This window comes from Leptosomus discolor, chromosome 6 (genome assembly GCF_034619465.1).
Source record: "Leptosomus discolor isolate bLepDis1 chromosome 6, bLepDis1.hap2, whole genome shotgun sequence".
Classification (NCBI taxonomy): domain Eukaryota; kingdom Metazoa; phylum Chordata; class Aves; order Leptosomiformes; family Leptosomidae; genus Leptosomus; species Leptosomus discolor.
This window is the reverse complement of record NC_141396.1, coordinates 17,872,366-17,895,791: the sequence shown is the minus strand read 5'-3', so window position 1 is coordinate 17,895,791 and position 23,426 is coordinate 17,872,366. Positions and strand designations below refer to the sequence as shown.

The 23,426-nt window shown below is 39.4% G+C and overlaps 1 protein-coding gene across 2 annotated transcripts; it reads right to left on the bottom strand.

Annotated features, from left to right (window-relative positions):
- Positions 1–14,155: 14,155 nt before the first annotated feature.
- Positions 14,156–21,322, bottom strand: CCNJ (cyclin J). 2 transcript variants are annotated; one of them, XM_086466911.1, is made up of 5 exons: positions 21,254–21,322; positions 19,100–19,310; positions 16,420–16,719; positions 16,170–16,329; positions 14,156–14,567 (listed from the first exon to the last, which is right to left on the bottom strand). In XM_086466911.1, the coding sequence occupies exons 1-5, from the start codon at positions 21,320–21,322 to the stop codon at positions 14,156–14,158; spliced, it is 1,152 nt and encodes a 383-aa protein (XP_086323037.1). The 2 variants fall into 2 exon arrangements, with proteins under 2 accessions (XP_086323037.1, XP_086323038.1); XM_086466912.1 differs by having other exon boundaries at positions 16,170–16,296.
- Positions 21,323–23,426: the final 2,104 nt, after the last annotated feature.

Sequence of the window (23,426 nt, the reverse complement as noted above, 5' to 3'; positions counted from 1 at the left end):
GGCCAGAGCAGTTGAGCTTGATCCCAAATATCCTGAGTGTTCATGTATGATGGTATTCATGTATGATGGAATTTGATAGCACATTTTTACATGTTTTCTAGAAGAAAATACATAGTCTCTACTCTGTTAGGAAGTGGGGTACTTGTGGATACTATTAATATTTTTTTCATTAAAGTTCTTTGTCTTCAAGAATACAAATAACAGGGACTGAGTTAAGGCTAATTGTGTTTTTAAAAAGTTTAATAGTTAAAAGCAAAGCATGGGAACAAACTTAAGTAGTTGTCATAGATATTTAAAATCTCTGTGCTGTTGTCTGAGATTAGGTCTGGAACCAGAATAATAAAACCAAATTGAGAAATCTATCTTTTGCTGCAGTTACATGAAGGTCACTTCTGTGACTGGGATAAAGGTCCTGTCCTTTCCAGGATGCACTGATGTCTTGTGCCTGCTCAGTAGCTCTGGGATGTTCTGGACGCATTAGTTTGTTGCATGTATGCAGATTAACTCTAGAGGATACAGGCTGTAATTCTGATGTGCGGGTGGTGTGTTGGATTTATGCTGCGTATCCTGTATGGTTCGTCTACTTGTGCTCCCTATATCTGAGGCATCTAGTAACTCTTAACGGGGATAGCAGATATCTGATAATCCAGTGAAAAGAGAAAAAATAAGTGAAATTATTTTGCAAGGAACATCTTTAATTTACTGTACTACGCATTAGAAAAGGGCAGTTGGTCATTTCTTGGATGATTTTTGTGATGCAGAAAAAAATTTAAAGTATGTTTTAAACTAAAAGTACAACAAAGGAAGTAGAGCAAGCATTAACGTATTCCTTTTAAAAATTTACTGCAGTAAAAAACCTATGGATTTGTTTACAACCAAATTTGGCCTAATAAATAGTTTCTGCTCTGATAAGCCACAAACTAGCATATGCTTATGCTATTGGTGCTAGTCAGAAAGATATTATCGGAAGTCTTGAGGAAATTGTTGCAAAGGTTAATTAAAAAAAAAAGCTGTTTTGAAATTGAGACAATTTGTAAAATCCTCCAGCCTTGCTCTTGCATTGTCTCACAGTATTCAGGATCCAAGGAACAAACCATTCCAAAATACTTTTATCTTGAACAGCTGCAAGAAGAATTTAACTTTGTTACTGAAGAAGATATTAAAAAGTGTAAATGCTTCCAGCTGTTGCAATTTACAACTTTAGTTAGTTAAACTTCTGCTATTTTCAAGTACCCCTTTTATAGGGAGATACCACATACAAGATTTCAGAAATTTAGTATTTCAGATACAGTCTTTGTTTTAACTTATATGTGAATAATTGTATTAAGTTTAATGTCTGACTTTTTTTGTATTTTCTGATTCCAGCTTCCCTGTTCCTTTATGTGGTTATGTAGCAGAGAATTTAGTTCATTATCAACTTAGGTTCATATCTATATATGCTGCCTCTTTTATTTCCTACTTTCAACACATTTGGATTAAATGTAATTAGAATCACATTAGATATATTAGTTAACAGTACAAATTGTGTGATTCAAATCAATAAGAAATTTGTTATAGCTTGCAAATTTTACTCATAGGTGTTAGGGCTAGATACTATGAGACTTTGAACAAAATAAACTATTTTACCCTGAATTTATATGTGCTCATAGTGAAGGTCTGGGAGAAAAACTTTAAAATCTCATTGAAAACTAACCTTTTGATTAGATACTGCATCTAGCATGCTGATTTTTGTAGGCTGGAAGACTTCTCACACATTCTTTATGGACAGGACTGTGTATCCCTTGAAACATTGTGAGCTCTCACACTGAGCTGCCCCAATTTATCATGAGAGATGAAGCTCTGAGGCAGAGCAAGAGTCAGCAAAGGTAACGGCACTGAAGTAGTATGGACGTTATTCTATTTGTATGTTTCAGGTTTTGGAAAAGTTCTGGGTTCTTGAAACTGTTGAACTTTTCAGATACAATTAGAAATTTCCCAAGAAACGTGACATTCTCTGATATACTTTTGCGTTTGCAATTCTGGGTTGACTTTCTTCAGCAAGCCAACTGATATGAACTTCTGTCTTTTCCTTTATTAAAAAGGTCTTATAGCTCCTCTTTCAGTTAGTCATTTTAAGAATTGGTTCTCTATAACACCCCTAGAAGAGTTGTCCTAATAATTGGTTATTCACAATGTTTTATTTCTGTCACGTACATCCAGTGTAAATTTATCAAGATTCAACACCTTGGAATCGTTTTTGGTATCCCGATATCTGCTAGTTTAGGACCCCATACTAGATATGTTCTTGTTGTGCAGACACTGACAGGCTGTTGGTAACACTCTGTATTTATGATGTTAAATTGACTTTCTTCAGTCTGTCTCTAGAATGCAAGTTTTCATGTAATTTTTCCTTGCAAAACTTTCTGAAGCTTTCCAATATATTAAATTAGTAAATCAGGGATTTTTTTTTTAATCAATATTTTCATAGTACTCTGTGCCAAGATTAGCATTCTTGGTTCTTAAACTCTTTCATGCAGAGGATGGATGTATTCTGGGAGTTACTAGCTTTTGAGGTCCATTTTTGTGAAGATTTTCTGTAGGGTTTCCTGCCAGGGTTTATATTCTTCTTTATTGTTGCCCTTGGGCCAGAAAAAAGTTTCGTTGATTTCCAAGTCATACAGTGAACTTAAGTGGCAATAAAGCCTGTGATAACAATTGGTATAAACAACTGACACAAATATTGATAATGAAGTATAAACAACTGACATAAAATATATTGATAGTATGAGGTATCTGCTATCTCAATTCTCAAAGCCTTTGTCGCATGGTGGCCTGAAAAATAATTTCCTGAGTAACTATTCCAGTTATCATTATAGGCATTATAAAATTATTTTAGACCTTTCTTGTAAACATATGTGTCCACATATGTGCCGCAGTATCAGTGACAGCTGTGCACAGGGCTATTCATTGGATGCTTACTTGAAAAGCTGTAGATGTTTAGAATTCTAGTAATGTCAAAGAAATGCATGATTGCATGTGTAGATCCCAGAAGCAGCTAGCTGAGTTACCTACTTGTATCTTATGAGTAACGAGGTAAAAAGAGGGAGCTGAAAGATATCAGTAGGTGACAGAAAAACACTAGTATCGTACTGAAGAAAAGTGTTTTACCTGTGTAACCAGAACCCAACATCTCTGCCTTTATATTATTTTAAAGTTTTGATCTTCTTTCTCTTCTTTGAGCTCTAGACCCCTTGTCGAGACTTCTGTCTTGACAACAACCTTTTCCTATATTGACATATTACTGTTCTCCAGTTAGTTCAAAGTCTGCCATCAGAGGGAATTTTCCAGATGCTTTGATGCAAAGTAGACAGCTTCCCTTTCTGTGATGCTCAGGGAAGACTGAGAGCTGATGAAATGAGAAAGTGTTCACAACACTGTGAGAACCCTTCATCTGATACAGGACTTCTAGGATACTGCAACTATGATCTGGAATAGTTGTCTTGCTGTTTTGTGGGGGTTTTTTTTGCTAGAGGTAATTTTTGTATCAGTTTGAAGAGGTGAACTCTGAGTTTAGGACTCATGAGTCTTTGATCTGCACAGCAGTGTCTTGCATCCAGCAGTGCTTGTTAGTTCAAAGCACAATGCTGTATGAAAATGATGTATCTGACTTCCGTTGGCTTTGGAAATTATATGCCTGCATCAACACTATGCTGCATCTTGAGCAAAGAAAACCATCTAGATCCAAGATAGCATATGAGGAACCAGTTCTGGTATCTATACCTGCAGCACTGTTAGTTGTTACTTCTTCAATCTGCCAACAGATAGATTTAGCTTTGTGTTCTCAGTTATACTTTGCATTTTGGTAGGATGTGTCCTACGTGTTGCAATGGCCACTCATATGAGAAGGAACTGGCTCGAATCAGTTACAATTCTGTTCTCAGCTCCTCTGGAGCAATTGAAAGTAATAAAAAATTAAATATAAAATCTTCCTATGGTATTCGCAAATCTCAGTAGGTTTGGTAGTTATAAAAGCAAAGCAAAAAAAAAGATAAGATTATTAAATTTTCAGAGTGATGATATTCCACAGTGTCCAGTAGTACATATTATAACAGCAGCTGCAGTGGGTATTATTGTTTGTGAGTACTCCTTGTGTCTCTGTGTGTCTTAGAGCTGCTGTGAAGACAGCCCCCCACTTTGCTACTGTGATTGCAAAATAGCCTTTTCCCAAAACCTTTTAAGGAAGCACTTCTTTTGTCTGATTTGTGACTACAATGAAAGGTGGATGCATGTTTCCCTCATGATGAGGAGAGCATGAAGGCCTGAAGGAGTAACTGAAGTGAAGTTTGTCTGAGCAACACGAAGAGTTCAGAGAAGAATACAAAGTTCATTCACAATATTTGGATTATTCTATTCAAGCTCCAGACTCTGCATTTAGCCGTAGCTGATGCCTGTCATTGGAACATACACATTAGGAAGTTTGTGAGAAAAGAGTGAATTAAGGGGTATTTTGAATATAGCTGTGTTTGCAATAAAATTTTTAATCAGCTATTTTACAGATTCCTTTAATTTAAATTACCTTTGTCAATTTGAAAAGGATCATGGAAAGTGAATTGCAGACTACTGGCGGTCTTAAAATCATAGAATAGAATCGTTTAGGTTGGAAAAGACCCTTAAGATCATCAAGTCCAATTGTAAACCTGACACTGCCAAGTCAATTTCATTTTACGAGTTCCTTAGATTTTTTAATGTTTAAGTGCATCGCTTCAAGATTTCCACTTCTCTGAGACTAGCAGATTAGCAAAGACTGTTTCCCAAAAGAATTTGTCACAGGATGTGTCCTCATGGGAGAAGCCCACTACTGTTCTTCAAGTGCTGGTGTTCTTTTGCAGTAGAATCCTTTGAGGAAGATATAAACAATTATTATTTCCTTTTATTTCATATGATAGGATTTGAATCAAATTGATTTAATACCTTAAATACCATCTCTTCTGCTGTATTAAAGTGATTTTATGAAATACAGACCTGTGAGCAAAAATACATAATTGTAGTGCATTTCACGTTACTATACCAGAGGTTTTACTTGGATACACCTTGAATAAGGCATTTATTTCCCACAGAAGAGTGTGATGGACAGAATTTTAAAGCTAATATGATTTTTAACTGTTGTTGCAACCAATCAGACCTCAACTGTCATCCAATGAAAATAGTTCAAAATAATTTAAATGTAATATCCATTTAGTAGGTATGTTTATTCATTAAGAATTGCAAACTAGGATGGATTAATGCCTTGGAGCCCACAACATTGTTTACCTATATGATTTTCCTCTGTAGTCACACTTTGAAGTTACAAATAAAAGTAATTTGTGTGTTCTAGTTTATAGGACAATAAAAAGCAATTCTTCAAAGAGCATGTATTTTTAGAAGAAATGTGAAGCACGGTTTCCAAACACAAGAAATAATAACTTGTGGATTTAACAGTGAAGGAAGAAGATTTTTAGTAATGAACTGTATTAAAGGTGTTGAATCTGCCACAAGAGCTATTGAATGTTTATCCTAATTTCAGTATGAGTTTATTTTTTAGCATCCAGCAAAAACAAAACCAAAACCAGAATGTGTGAAATTAAGTCTTTGACTCACAATTTAACACTGTAATTTATAACTTGCTGGTAGTGGCTATGGAAGTTAATTCAGTACAGTGTAATTTTTATCATAATTCCTATAGATTTTTTTTAAATAATGTGGATTGTGGTTCATGCAGTATGATTTATTACATGCATACTCTATTTACATGTATTTTAATTTTTGTAGTTCCTTTTTTCCTGACTTGTATCTTTAATATCTTATGGATCAAACACACTGGATGAAAATTACATTGGTATTTAGTATAAACTGCATAATAAATTATATACATAAATGAGGTAGGAGATTACTAAAACAATCTGGTTTTAGTTGATTTAAATTCTTGCTTTACAGAGAGGAAAAAAGTAAAATCTTTAATTGCCAGCTGAGTACAGACTGTAAGATTTGCTCTAGTGATAGTCAAACCTGTGTATGGAAATAACCATATAATAATACAGTTCCAGGAGCATTTTCAAGATGAATTATGCAAACACTGGCAACTTTTTCCTCAAAGAGCTCTAGAGGAAGTGTGTGGGGCAGAGGAAGAAAGGAATTCTCTTCAAAACACACAAATTTTTTGTCTCTGGGAGAGAAACAGTATTACAGAGAAGACAGAATTTCTGGTAAACAGTTTATTCCTCATACTTTTGGATATTGTATCAGTTTGGCTGTGGGAAATAACATGCAGTACTCTTGTGTAAATATTTACTGTATTTTGGGGAAAAAAGCATGGGTGCTTTTGGGAATGTCTGTTTTAGAAGCAAGTCTTTAATTCAGTAAATGCACATTTTTACTTCTGTGCCTAAGAAAAGCATACATCATGTGAAGTGCTTAGCAGAATCAAATATACATGTATTATACTACAAAAATTTGTTGAAAAGTAACTGTTTTACTGTATCAACTCTGGAAAAGTCCTCTGCTTTCTGTATTTGGCAGATCCAGTAAGTGGAAGGTGCAAGAAATCCTGTCACAGACACTTCTTGACTAATTTGCATTAAGAGGTATTTCTTCGTTAGCTCCATTAGTATTTGGCTTAAATCCTGAATGATTTCATTAGCTACGTAAATGCTTAATCTCTTGAAAATCCTGCTAAGCTCTTGCCCTCGTTGAAAGCTGTGAAAATTTGTTGTAGTTAATTTTGTATTTAAGTACATTGCCTTTCAGTTCCACTAAATGTTCCTTGTTTTTCTTTTTTTAATAATGGGGAGATGAGTAAGAACACTAGTTTTACCTCGTCTGTCCTATTATTTTGCACTCCTCTGCTCCTTGCTCTTTCTAGATTCTACTTTAAGCAATACCAGTTTTTTCAGTTTGTCAGTGCAGTCACTGCAATTGTATGTGAGGTAAAATTAAGTACTTATGGAAGTTGAAGCCTTTAATCCTGTTTTTTCAACATACAGTAGTATTTATGAGACAGCTGTAATTTGTGCTGTAATTATTCTTTTGACATATGAAAGACTTTGATGTAAAGGTTGCAGAAGAAAGCACTGCTGTGAATCTGGTTTATAGTCTTACTGGAAGTATGTAGGAAAGCTAAATAGCCTTTCTAGTTTTCCGCTGGACATCATTGCTGATACCTATTTTGTGTTGATATAGGGGAAAAAATTGCATTTGTAGTAACTCTGGAAAAATTCTTTTGGAATCTCTTAATGGAGCTGAATTGCAAGGGGATATGTTATAAGCAGTTCAATACATTTTTACCCCCTCCAGAATGTTGACTGCTTTGTCAGTGGAGAGAATGTAATAATGTGGAGTTAAACCAGCAGGGAGATAGAATGGTTTCCTGTTAAATATAAACCAATGCATGTACTAACACAAGTATAAAAAGGAATATATAAACAGGGAATGGCTTATGGAAACAAACAGGCAGCATTCTCAAAGAAAGTGGTGATGGAATGCTTCCAAGCTACTCTTGTGTTCTCGCAATCTAATTGATTGAGGAAGTGGACAAAGTTCTTGATGTATCTTGGCCTTTGTGGTCTCTCCTAGGTGCTGCATGCTTGCTATCTTTTTACCAACTAGTTCTCCTAAGTCGTAGGAGGCTTCACAAGAAATTCTCAAAAGAGACTTAAAACCATCTCTATGTTGAGGGAGGATTGCTTTAGAAAACAATCTAAACCTGGCTACAGAAGCATGATAGGGACTTTTCTACTAGTAGAAAACCTGTTTCCCAGTAGGATCTTATTCTGTTTTCACATCTGTCATTCAGCGGTCTTTTGGATGCATGGCTACACACCCACTCCTTCATCTGTCAATGAAGATAGTCTTCTAGGCCTTCATAGTTTGTTAGAAGGGTATGGAGTACAAAAGTCCTTGGAGGTTGTCCATATTGCACCACAGTGGACAAACACTAAGATAAGATACAAGCGCTGAGATATGATGCAAGGCCAGAAGCATAGAACCACTCTCCAAAATGCAGGCACTTTCCCTGGAAACTCAGTCTCTGTGGCACTTCTGAAGAATTTCTCCATCTCTGGAGATCTGCAGTGATTGCATCTGGAGTGCCATTTACCCTCCTGCAAAATCTATGCATCTACATGTTGCGACACTTAGCAAAACATTTCTAGTTATTTGTTTTTAAAACACTAACAGCAGCAAACTCTTCTCTAAGTAACACAGTTGATGATAGGTGGTTGGAATGCAAATGTGCATATACTTGACCTCTGTAGAAAAGGGTGAATCAGAACGCTATTTGGCAAAATCTTTCACAACGTTGTGCTGACAATAGGCAGATTCACAATCTGCCCTTCTCTTCTGCTGTGGAGTCCCATTAATGAATCTGTAGGTCAAACTGAAAGGAGGGTAAGTCTTAAAAGTACCCAGTCTGATGGGCTTGAGTATTGGAACATCCATAGTGTAACTGTGCCAATGTATCAGTACACATACAATAATTTTCAGTTACTTCTATTCAATTGTCTGTTTTAATTTTCTGAAAATTTCTAAGTAACACTTTACATATCTTTGTTTTCTTAAATGTTATAAAGACAGCAAGATACCCGAAGATGCATAGGAAAAGGTGTTTAAGGAGAAAATAATTCTTCACAAGTAAGAACTTAGCAGATTAACTGATTGAGTCCGTAAAAAGTAACTGTAAAATGCTTAATTTAAACTACAAGCATTGCACATATATAGGGCATCTTTTATATATTAAAAGGTTTTAACTAGAGAGTGGTTATTGATAAAGATATGTAACAATTTTTTTCTCTTAAATAATCCTTCCAAATTGCAGTTACAGCTGTATTTTCCTCCCAGTTATCAGATACCATATCCAAATGCCATACCTGCATTTGCAGTTAGTAATTGAAGCTGTATTTCAAACCAGCACTCACTTTTCAGAAATTCCCAGTAAAGAATTTTCTCATGTAATTTCAGCCATATTCAAGTAATTTTTTGTTTCTCTGATTAATCATGAATAAGTATCCTTAGTTAAATTATAATGTTTAAAAACAAAGTTACTGTTGCTTGCCTCTCATGGGATAAGAAAACAGAACATTTCAGTTAGAAGGGACCTACAACAATCATCGAAGTAAGGAATGAAAACTAGGCAATGAAGATTTTTAGTTACAAAATGTAGCAAGACCATAACACATCTTTTCAGTACCACAAGAAATAAGCCAGTGTGTTATGTTGTTACGGGAAGATTCTAACTCTACATTATCTGTGGAATACACTATAAATTGGCATTAGAATGGCTGTATGTCTCCTATAATTAATGACTGATTAGCATGGAAAAAATTCCTACAGAATATATAGCCTTAGAGTGGTCATTTAAATGATTCGTAGAGTGTGGAAAATGCATACTTTCTTTTAAGAGAGCTTTAATGGGTTGTTCTGTGAAGAGTTCTTTTATCTTGCTGTTTCAGGAGAGTAAATTCAAATATTCCAAGAAAAGGAAGTAGTTTTTCTGAACAGTTTTCAAAGGCATACACCAGCTAATAAGTGTGAGAACAATTTAACTGACTTGCACTGATGAATATGAACATTATATACTGAATCTCAGGATTGCAGTTTTGACACCTGTAAGTCTTCCTTAAGTTTCCTCCTCTTGGTAGGACTAGCAGCAGAAGCCCACATCCTTGGTTGCACAGAGAATTTTTAAAACCTGGAGCTGCTTTCTATATGGTTTCTCTTTGATTATTCCGTTATAAGTTAGGGTGGGTTTTTTGGATGTTTAGTAGCAAATGCTTTCTTTTGTCAGAACGCATGTCTTGTTAACTGAAATTACAGAAATGTATTGCATAACACTGAATTACAGGGAAAGAGCAAAGTGTGTAATGTAAACTTCATAAATGTACATGTTTGTGCCATAACTTCTAAAATATCATTGTAATGAGGACTAAAATAACAGTGTGCCTGTTATTGCTGCTTGGTGTTAAAAAAGGGCTGTCAACAACTTCGTAATAAAATAAGACTAACTGGGCACTTGTGTTCAGTCAGATAAGGCCTTATCTACTTAAGAGACTTCTGTTCCTGTGAACATTCTGAATATAGAGCTAATAATTTATTAAAGGAGGATGCTGCATTACTTCCCGGCTTATATATTCTTAACAGCAGTATTACAGTTGCAAAAAAAAAAAATCTTTATTTCTGGCTATGTGCCAGTCACTGGAATGTTAACTTTATATTTCACCTTTTAAGTGAAATTTGCAGTGCTGGAAGAATATGAATACCCTTATATTTATTTAATGTAGATAATGAACCTGGGTCATGGGAAGCAGAGATAAAGCTTTTTTTATAATGTACAAATGCAAAAGGCCTCAGACTTGCAATATAAAATCTGAAGCTGAGACTTCTACTGAAATACTGAAGTGAAAAGCAGCTGGCAGTCCCTGTAGTTGTTAGAGACTCATAAAGGTTGGGGTAGATACTATTTTTTAATTACAGTAAAAAATATAAAAATTTGAGATTAAGATGACAGTCTAGACAGACTTGACTTTTCTGCCCTAAGGGTGAGGATAAAACTTTCCAGATGGATGTATCCATGTAATATGCATACCATCTCATTCTGGAGCATGGCCCTTGTTCCTTAGTGGGACAGAGTAGAGTTTTCCTCTCAGCCCTCTAGAAGGGTTTTCACACAGTTTATTCCTAAATGGATGGGTGCAAGTTAACAGAGACCTCACAATTTCATTTTCTAACTTTAGCGGAATCAGTTTCTGTGCAACCTACTTAATTTTTGGAGCTCTAGCCATAATCACAGGGCCATGTTACAAATGTGAAATGTGCACATTCTTAGGAAGAACTAAAATTTATTTCGGTAAGGAGCAGTTATCAGAAATTATAAACATTGATAAATACTTCTGCTAGCATGTGTCACATGATTTTATGCTGCCTTTGGCATGATTGAGCCTTCACAGCTATTGTAAATAACCTAAGCACTTGTATCTTAACAAAAGGCTATTCCCACATCTTGTCCTAAATGATTTCTAGTATTAGAAGTCTAAGATGGCCAATATTGCTGCTGCTTTTTTAAAAAATGGGAACAAAATGAATTCAGGCCCCTGCTCTTGAACTACTACAGTTCTTTTGTTCTTGATTTCTTTGTTACAGCTGTGCACTAGACACATTGTTGAAGTGTACAATGTTTAGCATAGGCCGTGGGTGCAATTAGTTTTAAAGCCCCTTCCTGCATGATTTCCTTCCTGTTTTTTGTTTTGTTTTCTTTTTTAAATGGTGGAGTCAGAGTGTTCCTGAAGCTTGTTATAGTGTCACAGAAAGGGCGGGGGGAAAGTCCTTACATCTTCAGTCCATACACAGGGATGATGCAAGACAGATTAGGGTCAGTTTACATATTTATTTAAAAAAAACCAACACACCAGAGCATAATACACACTGGAGCCTTCTTACTCAAAACTAGTTTTATTTTTAAAAATAAGTTGAATGCATAGCACTCACAAAGATTCCATTGTTTTGGACATTTTGCATTTAGGAGCACCATTCTTATTTATGCCATAAAAACCACATTTTGGTTCTAATAGTAAGAACAGTGTATTTTTAATGTACACTGGTAAAGCCCTTTTAAATAATACATTGAAACTGTTCAGTGTACATTTTCTCTGTAGTCATTATGCAGCTGTAGTGTCAGAACAAACTCAGACTAAGTAATAAATTAAAAACAAACAGCATGTAGTAGATCTTCTTACAGTTGACCTAATGTCTTAAAATAGTCAAATAAAAAATACCCTATTAAATTTAAATTGCAGTATTAGCTAACTGAATAAGCCCCCCACCCATTATAATTCCAGTGTTAAGTATTAGTTAAATTTTTAAATATCAAATGCCTATGGGATAAATTTACTAATACCACAAAAAAGAAGAGCCTATACTGCTGTGTCACAAATAAAGATGACAAGTTAGCTGATTTAAAGATTTTACAGAAAAAATTGCTACAGGCATCTGCTGTTATTTCAAGTCATGGTCTATTACAAGACTGTACATTCATAGCATCAGAGGTAGTTAGAGAACTGAGGACTTCAATAAAGCATTGCAACAAAGTGAAACCAGCAGAAAGAAATCCATTTCCCTCTTAAACAGCTAACAATGCTGAATAAAAAGCATGGCATCTTATGAGGTGGAAAGTCTCTACTTAACACTACTCTTGGAAACGGGGAAGTATTCATTAAGAGTTAGAGAGGGAAACAAACAAAACCAAAACAACTTGCACTTTAATTAAGAACTGACTGCACTATGCCTATTTCAAAGTTGATTCTCTAGAATAAAGCAGAGAGGGTCATCTCTTGCATTCACCCTCCTATCCCTCTTAACTTACACATATATGCTACAAAAGCCCACAACAAAAATTGGGATTTATGCAAAAACAAGAGAAACAGGATTTCTTCTCCTCAACAATAAACAGGTTTCTGTAGCATGTTGCCATTCAGCCCCAGAAAGAATGAACACAGCTGTGCTCCCTCCATTCTGAACATTATGGTAAGCCCCCCCCCCCCATGTCAAAGCCTTCATCTTGATAACATATCTTAATTGCCCCTGCCTTCAAAACAGTCTCTGCAAGATTCACCATACTTCAGTGTCATTAGATGGTACACAGCGTTAAGTGCTGCCACAAAGACAGGGGAGAACAAGGTGGTAAAAGAACAAATAAGAAAAGCCTTAAGCCCACATACTATAAAGATATTTTAAGAATCCTGTCATCTGTACCTCTTCCTCCCATATTCTACCACAGGAGAAAGTCAGGTATCTTGTAGTTAAAACAAAACAAAAAAATCCATTAATACCTCTACCACCATTTTCATCCAAGAGTTGGATGAGTGAAGCTTTCTACCCTCAGACTATCCACTCCACAGGAGATAGTGTAATTCCATAGTTATGTAATTAGCACCTTAATTGTGATAAAGCAGTTCACTCTGCAATATATTTTTGATCCACCCATTTAGAAGAGTAAATCTCTAAATTTTCTTCTAGAACTCCCAAATAGTAGAAAAAAAGTCACCCCACTATTACCTGAGAATTTCCCTCCACTATAAGCCTGACAGAACTGGATTTCTGTAAGTATTTAACTGTACTTTTTCTTGTACAAGTGATACTGTCAGTACAATTGGAGGATGCTTTCTGTTGGTTAATAATACATTTGTTTTTGTGTGTGTACACAGGAATCACAGCCACTGTAGTAGTTCTGGTACAGTACAAGATCAGCTGAAACTTTCTCTTTTCAATTACTTGATACCACACTGCTGGGCAGTAGTTCACATCTACATTCTGTGAACACTAACATATCCCTTTGGTACTCTGCATATAGATGCCCTGAAGAAAAGCCACTCCACTTGCCATAGTCTCTTCCCTCTACCTTCCTCCCTCAAGTTATCCCCAATTAAGTGTACAAACCAGCAGCACAGAGTAATGAGTTGAAAATTCCCTGAGTTAGTATGAAAGAGTTACTTTAAACATAAAAAGGATAGGGAGGAGAAAAGAAGCAAAACCATAGTGTCTATCCTGTGAGGTACAAAACCTAAAAACTAGCCAAAATACCAGTTAACTCAAATGCCTTCACCTAAAGCAAATATCGAACACGTGCTGAAAAAGGGGCAAGAATATGGAGTTAGCCAGATGAGATCTGTTTCTTCCTGTGGTGCCCATGTATCTGGAGAAGTCTGGCATTCAATGGATTCTTAAGTTTCAGTAAATTTAAAGTAAGTGTTAATACTGTATGGTGGTATTACATAAATGTCTTCAAAATAATACTGCATATCTCCTTCATTAAAACACAAGTCTGTAGTTAGTCCAGAGCTATTTTTCTTCTGATGAGTATTTCAAAGATGTGTGTTAGAAACACAAGAGTATTCTGAGTGCCAGAGTAAGGACTTAGTGCCCCCAGGTATACACATTCTTTTTGAGGGTGTTCTGTGTGCTTATTTTTTGCAGTCTGTATTTGAGCTATGGTACTGGTTGCCAATCCAGGTTTTTTTTCTGGAAAGACAGTTTTTAAATTCAATTTGTTGCCCTCAAACTCATTTGAGGTTTACCAAAAAAAACCCAAAACAATTCCCCTCAACACAGCTTCCCACCCCAAACAAGCAAGCACAAAACCATTTTGTACTTATCACCTCTCAAAGCAGGGAGTAATACAGGAATATCGTCCATTCACTTGGTAACTCCGGTTGTAGGAGACACTTACACACGGCTTCACTTCTAGCGGAACAGCTAGTGACATTGCAGCACCAGTCTGTACTTGGCCTCGAGCCTGAACACTAGACTGTAAGGCAGCAGGGCAAGTCTGAAGTGGGTAAGATGCCGTATGATTAGATGATAATATCTGTTGACAGTTTTGCTGCTGTGATGTCTGATGGTGATACTGTAATGAAGATTGATGGGCTTGGAGATACTGTGGTACGTGCTGTTGAGCATTGGCCTGCTGGGGAGTTGGAGCTGGGGTCTGAAATACAGTGTGTTGGGCAGGCTGAGCATGTTGTCCTTTCTGCTTGTTTGCTTCCTTCACATCATTATCATGCGCACTAAAACAAATTGAGAAGACAGAATACATGAAAATAGGTATTTTGGGTTAACTTTTAAAGAGCACTCTAAGAAACAGTGCAATTATCTGAAAGCTTCCAAAGCCACCTAAGGTTTAAAAATTTGTTCCTTTAGGTTACGGTTTCTTTTCGGCACCTCACTTCATTGCACAGCAATACAAAATGCAGGTAAAAGCCAATTACAATACAAATAATACAACAGTATCTAAAATTACCAGTGCAATAAAGTCTGCTAGTGTACTGCAGTAAAGTGCCAGATTACCAGAACTCAAAATTAAAACTTACTTGCTGCTTCTACATCATTTAGATTGGGTAATAGGTTTTTAAAGGTATGACATAAGAGGGTTTTTAAAGATCTACACTACAATACTTAAAGACCATATGTATATTGATATCAGAAGCCTGTTCTGGGAAGTGGAAATGCAGGTTTTTTTCCTTCCTCTCACCTTTTTTCTAGCCCACCTAGTACTTGTTAAGACAGTTTAGCTCACCTGAATTCCCTTTGATTTACACCCGTCTGAAACGTATTTAGGCATACTCTTTCTCTTGCTCTTATGCTGAGGTTATGCAGGCACCACCTAGACTCTTCAGTGAGGCCTAAAATCATCTCAGTTTTTTGATACTGCCTATCAGGGCAGATCTATTGAAGACAGCTGGGGTTCAACCCCTCACCACTTTTTCCTAAAAGATTTCCAACTTTTTACAGGGCACTGCAAAGATGACTGAAAGGCTTCACACCCTCCCACTCACAACTGTTCCAGCACAACACTGAAAACACTTCTGCAACAGCACTTGCATGCTTCAGGTACTATTCCTTTCATTACATGCATTAGTGAAGCCAAAAGAAGCCATCAGGTGTGATAATGTCACACTTACAAGGAAGATGTGATTCTTCCAGAAACTGTGCTCCTACAGAGCACAACTGTGTTTAGATCTGGGCAAGTGCAAACTTCTGTGGGAGGAAAGCAGTTACGGTGGCATAGGTTTTGATCTTAAGGTTTAGAATAAAAGAACTGATTGTGTAACATCCCTTCCTGGGAAGGTTCACTTGGCATTAATTGGCGTTTTTATCTCACGTCAGCTGTATCTCTGCAGTGTAGTGCAAAAATGGATACAGCAAAAATAGATAAAGCCTCCTGGTCATTTCCTCACCACAAAGTTGACCACTCAGTCTGTGTCTTTGATCCATAGTCTGTTTGGAGCATTCCCTAAACTTCCAAGGCATAGTCTCTTCAGAGTAAGTAGGAGCTCCTATGCCTTTGGTACTCTTGACTATCTCTTTTTTGCTCTCTGAGCAGACTGCAGAGATTGGGAACAAGCTATTTATCAGATTCTCAAAGCATGCCAGAAGATGTTCAGTGGAAATGCAAGGCTGAGGTTTGTTTGTTGAAAGAACAGGAAAAAGGTTAGATCTGATAAGGTTTTCTTTTTTGGAAAGAACAAAACAATTATTACCCAACAACACCTACGTATTTTTAGAAAAAAAAAAAAATCAAAAAGAAATTTACTTTCAGTGCTAACAGCAATTAAGCATACCAACAGATGCAGAAATGGCCTTTAAAAAAGCTGCTGTTGTTAACTTACATTAATAGTCGCTCAATACATGGCACGAGGAAATCCCAGGAGTATGCAGTAAGATGATGCAGTCGGGTAGGCCATGTTGGTGAGAGACGCAAGATAATCCTTGAGGAAGCTACACATGCAGTAGCAACTAAAGAAGGGGCATAATTTAAAAATGCATGGTCTAGAAAGAAGTAATGAGAAAAAGATTCATGTAAGTTGAACATTGTCTTCAAAACAACACAGGAGTCATTACCTGAAATATGTAACTCACCTTGCAGTGATACTTCCAGAAAGTAATCAGCATATTTTGCCATATATAACTTAGTCTTCTCTAAGCAAACCATTGGCCAGCCATCATGAAGATCAGTCTCATGGACAGCAATAGAAAGGTAATAGTCGATGAAATGAGCAGCAGTTGGGAGGCACAAATTCCACTGAAATGTTTCTAGCAACAACAACTCCATATGAAGCAAATTCTGTTTTGTTAGTACCAAATTCATGTTAGTCATACAACCCAAGCTGTTCAACTGTTCAAGTTTGGGAACACTGTCTTCCTTTTCTTCAAATTTACCTTCAGGTGAACAGAAAGAGGGAAAAAAAAGTTCAGCACGAGTGAACTACAAAACAGATTGCATCTAATGCCTGCGTTGGCCATATTTCAATTCTACTGTGTCAAACAAGCTTGAGACTTCCCTGCAGATGCAAAGCTCAAATGGAAGATGTCAGAGACAAACAGGGGTATGTACTAGAAGGGCTAAATTTCAACAGATAACGTCAAACACAGTGCAGTGGACATTGTGCAGTACAGTGCTTCCTGTCTGTTTTCCCACCCTGGCACACAGAAGCTGGTTGCCAAGAGCTGTAGTAGGACATCACTGGCATTGCATACACAAGTTTTTGTCACTAAATTATTGTATAATGTGTCCCCATCATCAATGAAATACCACTGTGATGGGACTTTGCATACACAACACCACAGCATTTGGCTTTAATCACCCTCCTGCCCCCACACACCCTTTTTGTTTCTAAAACTCATAGTATCCCTAGAGCTCTAGACAACAGGGCTGCTTTTAATGCCCGATATGGGAGGTACGGTTTAGATTTTGATAGCTGGGAAATGGCTCCAGCAGTTCAAACAAGTCAATGTCAGCAATGTGCATCTGAAGACCCACATTGCCATGTATACTGTTTCAACTTCAACACTGCTAGCAGCTTCAGCCTTCCTTGGCCTTTAACTTGTCAGGCCTGTATGTTTTCAGCCTGAAGCAAAATTGTGTATGTAGAAAACCCATTAATACGAGAAACAAGTGTCACATTTCCATACAGTTTGCCATATGGTTGTGTTATTTCAATTTCATTGCAAATTCTTTCCATCTTACACTCTATTCAGTTCTACACGATATGTTGTAAATGCACATTTTCAGAGAGTTTTGCAGGACTGAACATACGCCTTTTTTTTCAGCAGTGGAGGCACTTATACAAGACTTAATCCAACACCAGTCCCAGTCTGTTAGTTTTTGTTTCCTATACTCTAGTAATTACAGAAATAAAAGCTTCAGGAGTCACATAGCTTCTTTGACTACTTCTATAACCTTATCAGATATATTGCAGTGTGATTTGTCCAACTTAATGCACCGCTGATTAAACTGCTTGTTTAAGCCACACAGGGCAAAGAGTTTAAAATAGCATTCTGGTTTGTGCTTTCTGAACCAATTCATGCACTACTGCTCAGAAGAGTGAGTACTCCAGGCTTTCGGAGCTCTACTCACAGCTTGTCATGAAAGATAGCAGAGGTGGCCTTTTTAATAAAATTATAATTCTTTTCAGAACACAAATTTCATTTGAAAATTTGGCATTAGTTCGAAGCCAATCCATTTTCCTAAATGGAATACACTGGTTTCTGAGGCAAAGTTTTCATACTCAGCATCTCTTCCTTTGCCAAGAGAAGATAGCTGGCTGGTGGCACCCAGTCCAAGCTTACCCCCCATAAGAATCTGAAATAACCCTTTTCTTTTTTAACTGTTCTGCTGAACAGCAGTATCAGTGGAGACAGGGAATGCAATCAAAGGAAGCAGTACACCAAAAATAGCCAACACCTCAGTGTTCTGGTTTTCTAGCAAAGAGGACCTAGGGCTACAAAGCAATATATCTTATTTGAGAAAATCAAAATATATTCAGAGAAACAGATCAGCAGAAACTGAACCAACAGTTAGTTCTGCTGCCAGGACTTGGTTCTCTGAATCTATTGGTTTAAGAACAAGTGCCAGCAGGTATCCCAGCAAATTACACCCATATTTCTTTAGGGACATCTAAAAGTGGTCCACAAATGTCGAAAGATGGGTACACACCACAAGAATCCAGCTGAGATCAATATAAGCAGCACTGTTTATAATGAGTGTTTGTAATTAATTCTGTCTTTAGAGCACTGTGCATCCACCAATGTATTTCACCAGTATTACACTTTTTTATGTGACAATACAGGATTTATGCAAGCTTAATAGAAGAACATCGCAATTTATGAAACCCGAAGTATTCCAGAACCACACAGCACCATCAGCAGGGTACGATGCAGTCTACATATGGTTTAAAGTCTTCCTTTATCACGCAAATTTCTCATTTCCAGCACTAGATATATCTATTTTGAGATGTCCTTAGAAAGACAGTCTTTCTATTCCTACAAGACAGCTCTGACAGGTCACTTAGAATAATTTGATTCCAAGCATAAACATTAGTTTTTAATGGCAGTTTGTTTTTTCTCTCTTCAGTTTTATTAGGTGCCAACAGAAGTCAAAACAAGAGTCTAAACAAAGACTACCAATTGGGCCAAACTGAGATACACTAATCTGCCTGTCTTTTACTTTGTTTCCCCTATCTGCTATATCCCATCAAGACACACCTTGCATTTGGCAGTAGAACCTAGATCGCTCTAAAGTTTGGTGCTACATACTTACTTGCTAAAAGTAAACAGGAAAGAGCAACCACATGCAGCTGCTGTATAGATATGTCATAACGATCCATAAAGAGGTCCAACAGATACACTGCTAGATGTCGTGCAGCAGGACAGAGTCTGAACCGATTGCTCACAATGGCAATCAAATCTGCAAAGTATCTTCTCAGATGCAACTGGGGAGATTGGCCTTTGTAGGAGGGCAGCTTCAGCTCCTAGATGGACAGCAGCATGGAATTTTATTAAAACCATCATTTAGTTTGAATTGGTATCAGATTAACATAGTTGATATTCTCAAATTTATCATGGAATTCTCAAAGGATTTCTCTCCTCTTCCTTCTGTTCCCATCATTTCAGCATCCCTTTTCACAGAACAAAATCTATTTGTTGTATTACAGAAGAACTAAGAAATAATTTGCTTCTGCACAACATTAGTATTATAATTTAAAATTTAACATCTATCAGTTGGACAATTGGCTACAGTGACTTTAGCTTTTACCGTTTCTGTTGTATTACCTCCTCTGCAAAGGCTGTACCTCCTCTGCAAAGGCTGTACCTCCTCTGCAAGGAAACAGCAAGGGTACTGAGTACTCCTCAGGTGCTTCAATGCAAAGTCCAGTAGCTTAACTCAACCTCCTCCTGCTACAGCTCAGTCTGAGCAATCAGACTTTGTACTGCAGTGTTTGCATGTTCCAATGCTGCCAGACCTCCTGCAGGTGCCTCCAGGAGAAGGGCACAACAGCTAGCTGCAGGTAGCAACCTTCGGAAGAGGAATGGGGTGTGCATGTGCCAACATTTCCTGCATGCATATGTTTAAACCCGAACTTAATCAGATCTGATTGATGTTGCACTGACACTGATTACAGCGTGCTCTCAGGCATTCAGTTAAGTGCACATAAACCTCACCAGAGTCTCAGATTCGGGAGGGACTCCACAAAACAAAAGCCCTACCAACACCACAGATGAGAAAAATCTGTGGCATGATCTATTTTGAATACCAAATTTGGACTGCTAGAAAGAATGTTCCCCAGGTTCCTGCCTAGTAGCTAGTATCTCCTCTTGTGTACAGCAGAACAGCAGCGCTGTCTTTTGTTATCATGAATAAATTTATGAGTTAGATCGTGCAGCCTACGTACCGCATCTAAGTAGGATTTTGAGTACAATTACATTTCCAGCGGGACAGTCTGACGACATCAAGTTGGAATGGAGTCGCCCAAAATTTTCAAAGTTTTAAGGCCAATGCAAAGTTCTGAAACATGCTATTGAAGTGAAAACAAAAAAAACCCCAACACAAATAAACCTACAACTCCCCCACCCATACCTATCAAGCTTTAGAATTCACCTCTCACAACAGTAACTTAGTTTTAGGAATGATAACTTTCGTAGCAAATAAATTACCCTGTCGTTCTCTTGTGTTCCCCCCCATCCCTGCAAAAAAAGTTTCTTTAGCAGTCACACTTTCAAGAAAGATATCATCAAGTGCTACCAGGCAGCAAAGGCACATTTTTAGTAGGTTCAGTCACTGTAAATTGATTTTCAGCTCTGGGCATAAGATGTGCCTTATTATGAAAGTAGCCCCAAAGAGCAGCTTTGAGTCAGTCAAAGCAACTTCAAAACAGTAATTGCCTAAACCCTCTACTATTTTTACTGCACCTAGTGTTTAGGGTTGGGTTTGTTTTTTTTTTTTTTTTTTTTTTTTTTTTTTTTTTACTACAATAGCATCACAATGCTTTCTGCACAGTTTAGGCTTGGTCCCGCTCACACCTCCAAACAGAAGAGCCAAGCGCGCCGTCACCCCTCTGCCTGCTTAAAGCACAGCGAGAAAACAGCCTGCTCAGGCCGACAGACTGTCACTGCTGAGGACGAACAGCCCGAGCACAAACGGACGGGAAGGCACGGCGTTTTGCGAGGTTTAGGAACTCGACCAAAACCCCGCCGGGCCAAGCCCGCCGAGCAGCGGCCGCCTCACACGCGCCTTCCACCCCGCCTCACGCCGCCGCGCCGGCTCCCCTCCGGCCCCGATTGTTGGAGCCCTCACAAAGGCGCCGGGGCCGCCAGCCCTCCGCTGCCCCCGCGGCGCCGGGTCGAGAGCGGCCCCCGTCCCTCCCACGGGCTGCCCGCCGCCCCCCGCAGACCGACCGCCGCCGCGCCGGGCTACCTTGTAGCGAAGCGCTTGGTGGATGTCGGCAGCCAGCTGTCCTGTCCACCACTGCGCCTCCAGCTCCATCGGCGGGGCGGCGCGGCGCGGCAGCCGGGGCCTGGGCAGAGGGGAGGAAGCGGCGCTCGCTGAGCGCGGGCGGGGCGGGACGGGCAGCACCACCCTCGCCCCTTCCTCGCTCGCCGCCGGTTAAACGCGATCAGCTGCCACCCGCGCCGCGGGGCGCCCCCGGCCGCCCGGCCCAGCTGGCGGCCATGCGGGGCACAAGTGAGGCTCGTTAAGCCGCCCCCTCCCGTCGCGGGGCACGGTCGGGCGAGGGGGGCGCGGAGGAGCCGGCGGCCACGGCCCCCGGGGGAGGGCGATCGCGCCCCGACTAAGGCCGGTGGCGCTTCCCCCGCCGAAGCCACCACTCACCCTACGCAGCGGCGCGGCTGGCGGCCGCGGCGGGGCCTGGCCCGGGGCACCTGAGCGCGGCGCGGCGTCCCGAGGGCTCCCCCGCCATCACGCGGCGCCGCCTGCCTCGCCCATTGTTAAAGGGCCGAGCGGGCCGGCGTGTGTACAAAGCCAGGCAGCGCCCGCACGCGGCTACCCGCCCACCAATTGCCTGCCGCCTTACAGCGCGGCCTGCCCGCCGAGCGCCAATCGGGGCGCGGCGCTCATGGGGCACGTCGGGTCCCGGCTGCCCGGCCGGGCGCGGGAAGGCTTTGGGCCCGCGGAGCTGCCGTAGCCGCCCCGATAAAGGCCCGGGGAGGGCGGGGCGGAGGGGCAGCCTCACGCAGCCGGGGAGGGCTGGGGGCCTTGCCCTCGCCCTCGCCCTTTCGCAGGGACAGCGCGTGTGGGATAACCCGTACCGGGGGCTGGCAGAGCCCTTGGGGCCTTCCCGCCGGGAGTTTCGGGAGAGCCGTGTTAGCAGGGCTCGCCCCGGCCGGAGCACGGTGGCGCTTAGCCCTCCGAGCACCTGATAGCACTTTTTTCCTTTTTTTTTTTTTTTTTTTTTTCTTCCCCCTTTCCCCATCCCGTCTCTTTCACTTTTCGATTTAGCTGTGAGACTCTTAACGCGTGGAGTGACAGTGTCAGGAGCTGTACCCCATCTGGCTCTCTTACATCTCCCGGTAGCAGTAAAGGACACACACCTCTGGGGCTGCAGAAGCTGTGAGGCTCAAGTATTAGGTATATTTTGTGGGTGAGCTCTTGTTCTCTGCTAGTGAAATTCCAGGGAGAAGGCTTGTAATAACACACATCCTCCTTTTAAATAGCCCCTGCTATTCACCTGGGTGAAGGGGCTTCTGCCTCCTGACGGATGGTTACTAGCGGGAGCTCCCACCCCTGCTCCTAGTTTAGCAGTAGCTGTGCCCCTGTTTTGTACTCAGGTGGCCTTTTCTAGATGATTTCCACTTGTTGGTAACCCCCTGCTATGGAGATATTACAAACTAATACTTGGTGCTTTATAGTGGTTTCCATCTTTGAATTCCCAAACAACAATGTAAAATCTAGTAAAACAGGCAATGCAAAGCGATGAAGAAGAAATGCTTTGGATGCAATTTATGTTGAGGGAGTATATTTATTTTTTTGTTTCTACCCAGGCTCAGACATGATGGGTTTTTTTTAATTAAGAAAATAGAAACCAACTTTTTGACATAACCAGTTTAATAACTCTGTAGCCAGGGCTGTAAAAGCCTCCTTTAAACATGCAGGTCTAACTTTAATGGGTAGTTCTGTGGGCTGCAGTGGTCCATTTCATCTGAGGAGGTGTGCCCATAGGTAGAAGCCCTTGTTTTTAAGGACACATTTCTTGGGCTGTTTCCATTTATGACAGATTTTGTTATATAATGCTACACAGTTTTCTGACAAAATAAACAAGCAGAAAGATGTTAGCATTTTTTGTGCATGCATACATAATTGGAGAATACTTCAACTATTTAGATTAGCTATCTGAGATCTGTGGACTATTGACAAAGCAGCATTTTGCTCTTCTGATGGCTTTTTGTCTCATTTCTATATATTGGTTTACAGGCAAGTGCGTGCTCAACCTAATTTTGATATTTGCAGATATACTGTTTTAAAATTATTTATTCTTGAAGAAAGGTAATACCAAATTTTGTATTTCCAGGGTAAGATAAATCTTAAAAGCAGATTGTTGTCATTCACAACACCTTTATGGTTGCCTGCTTGA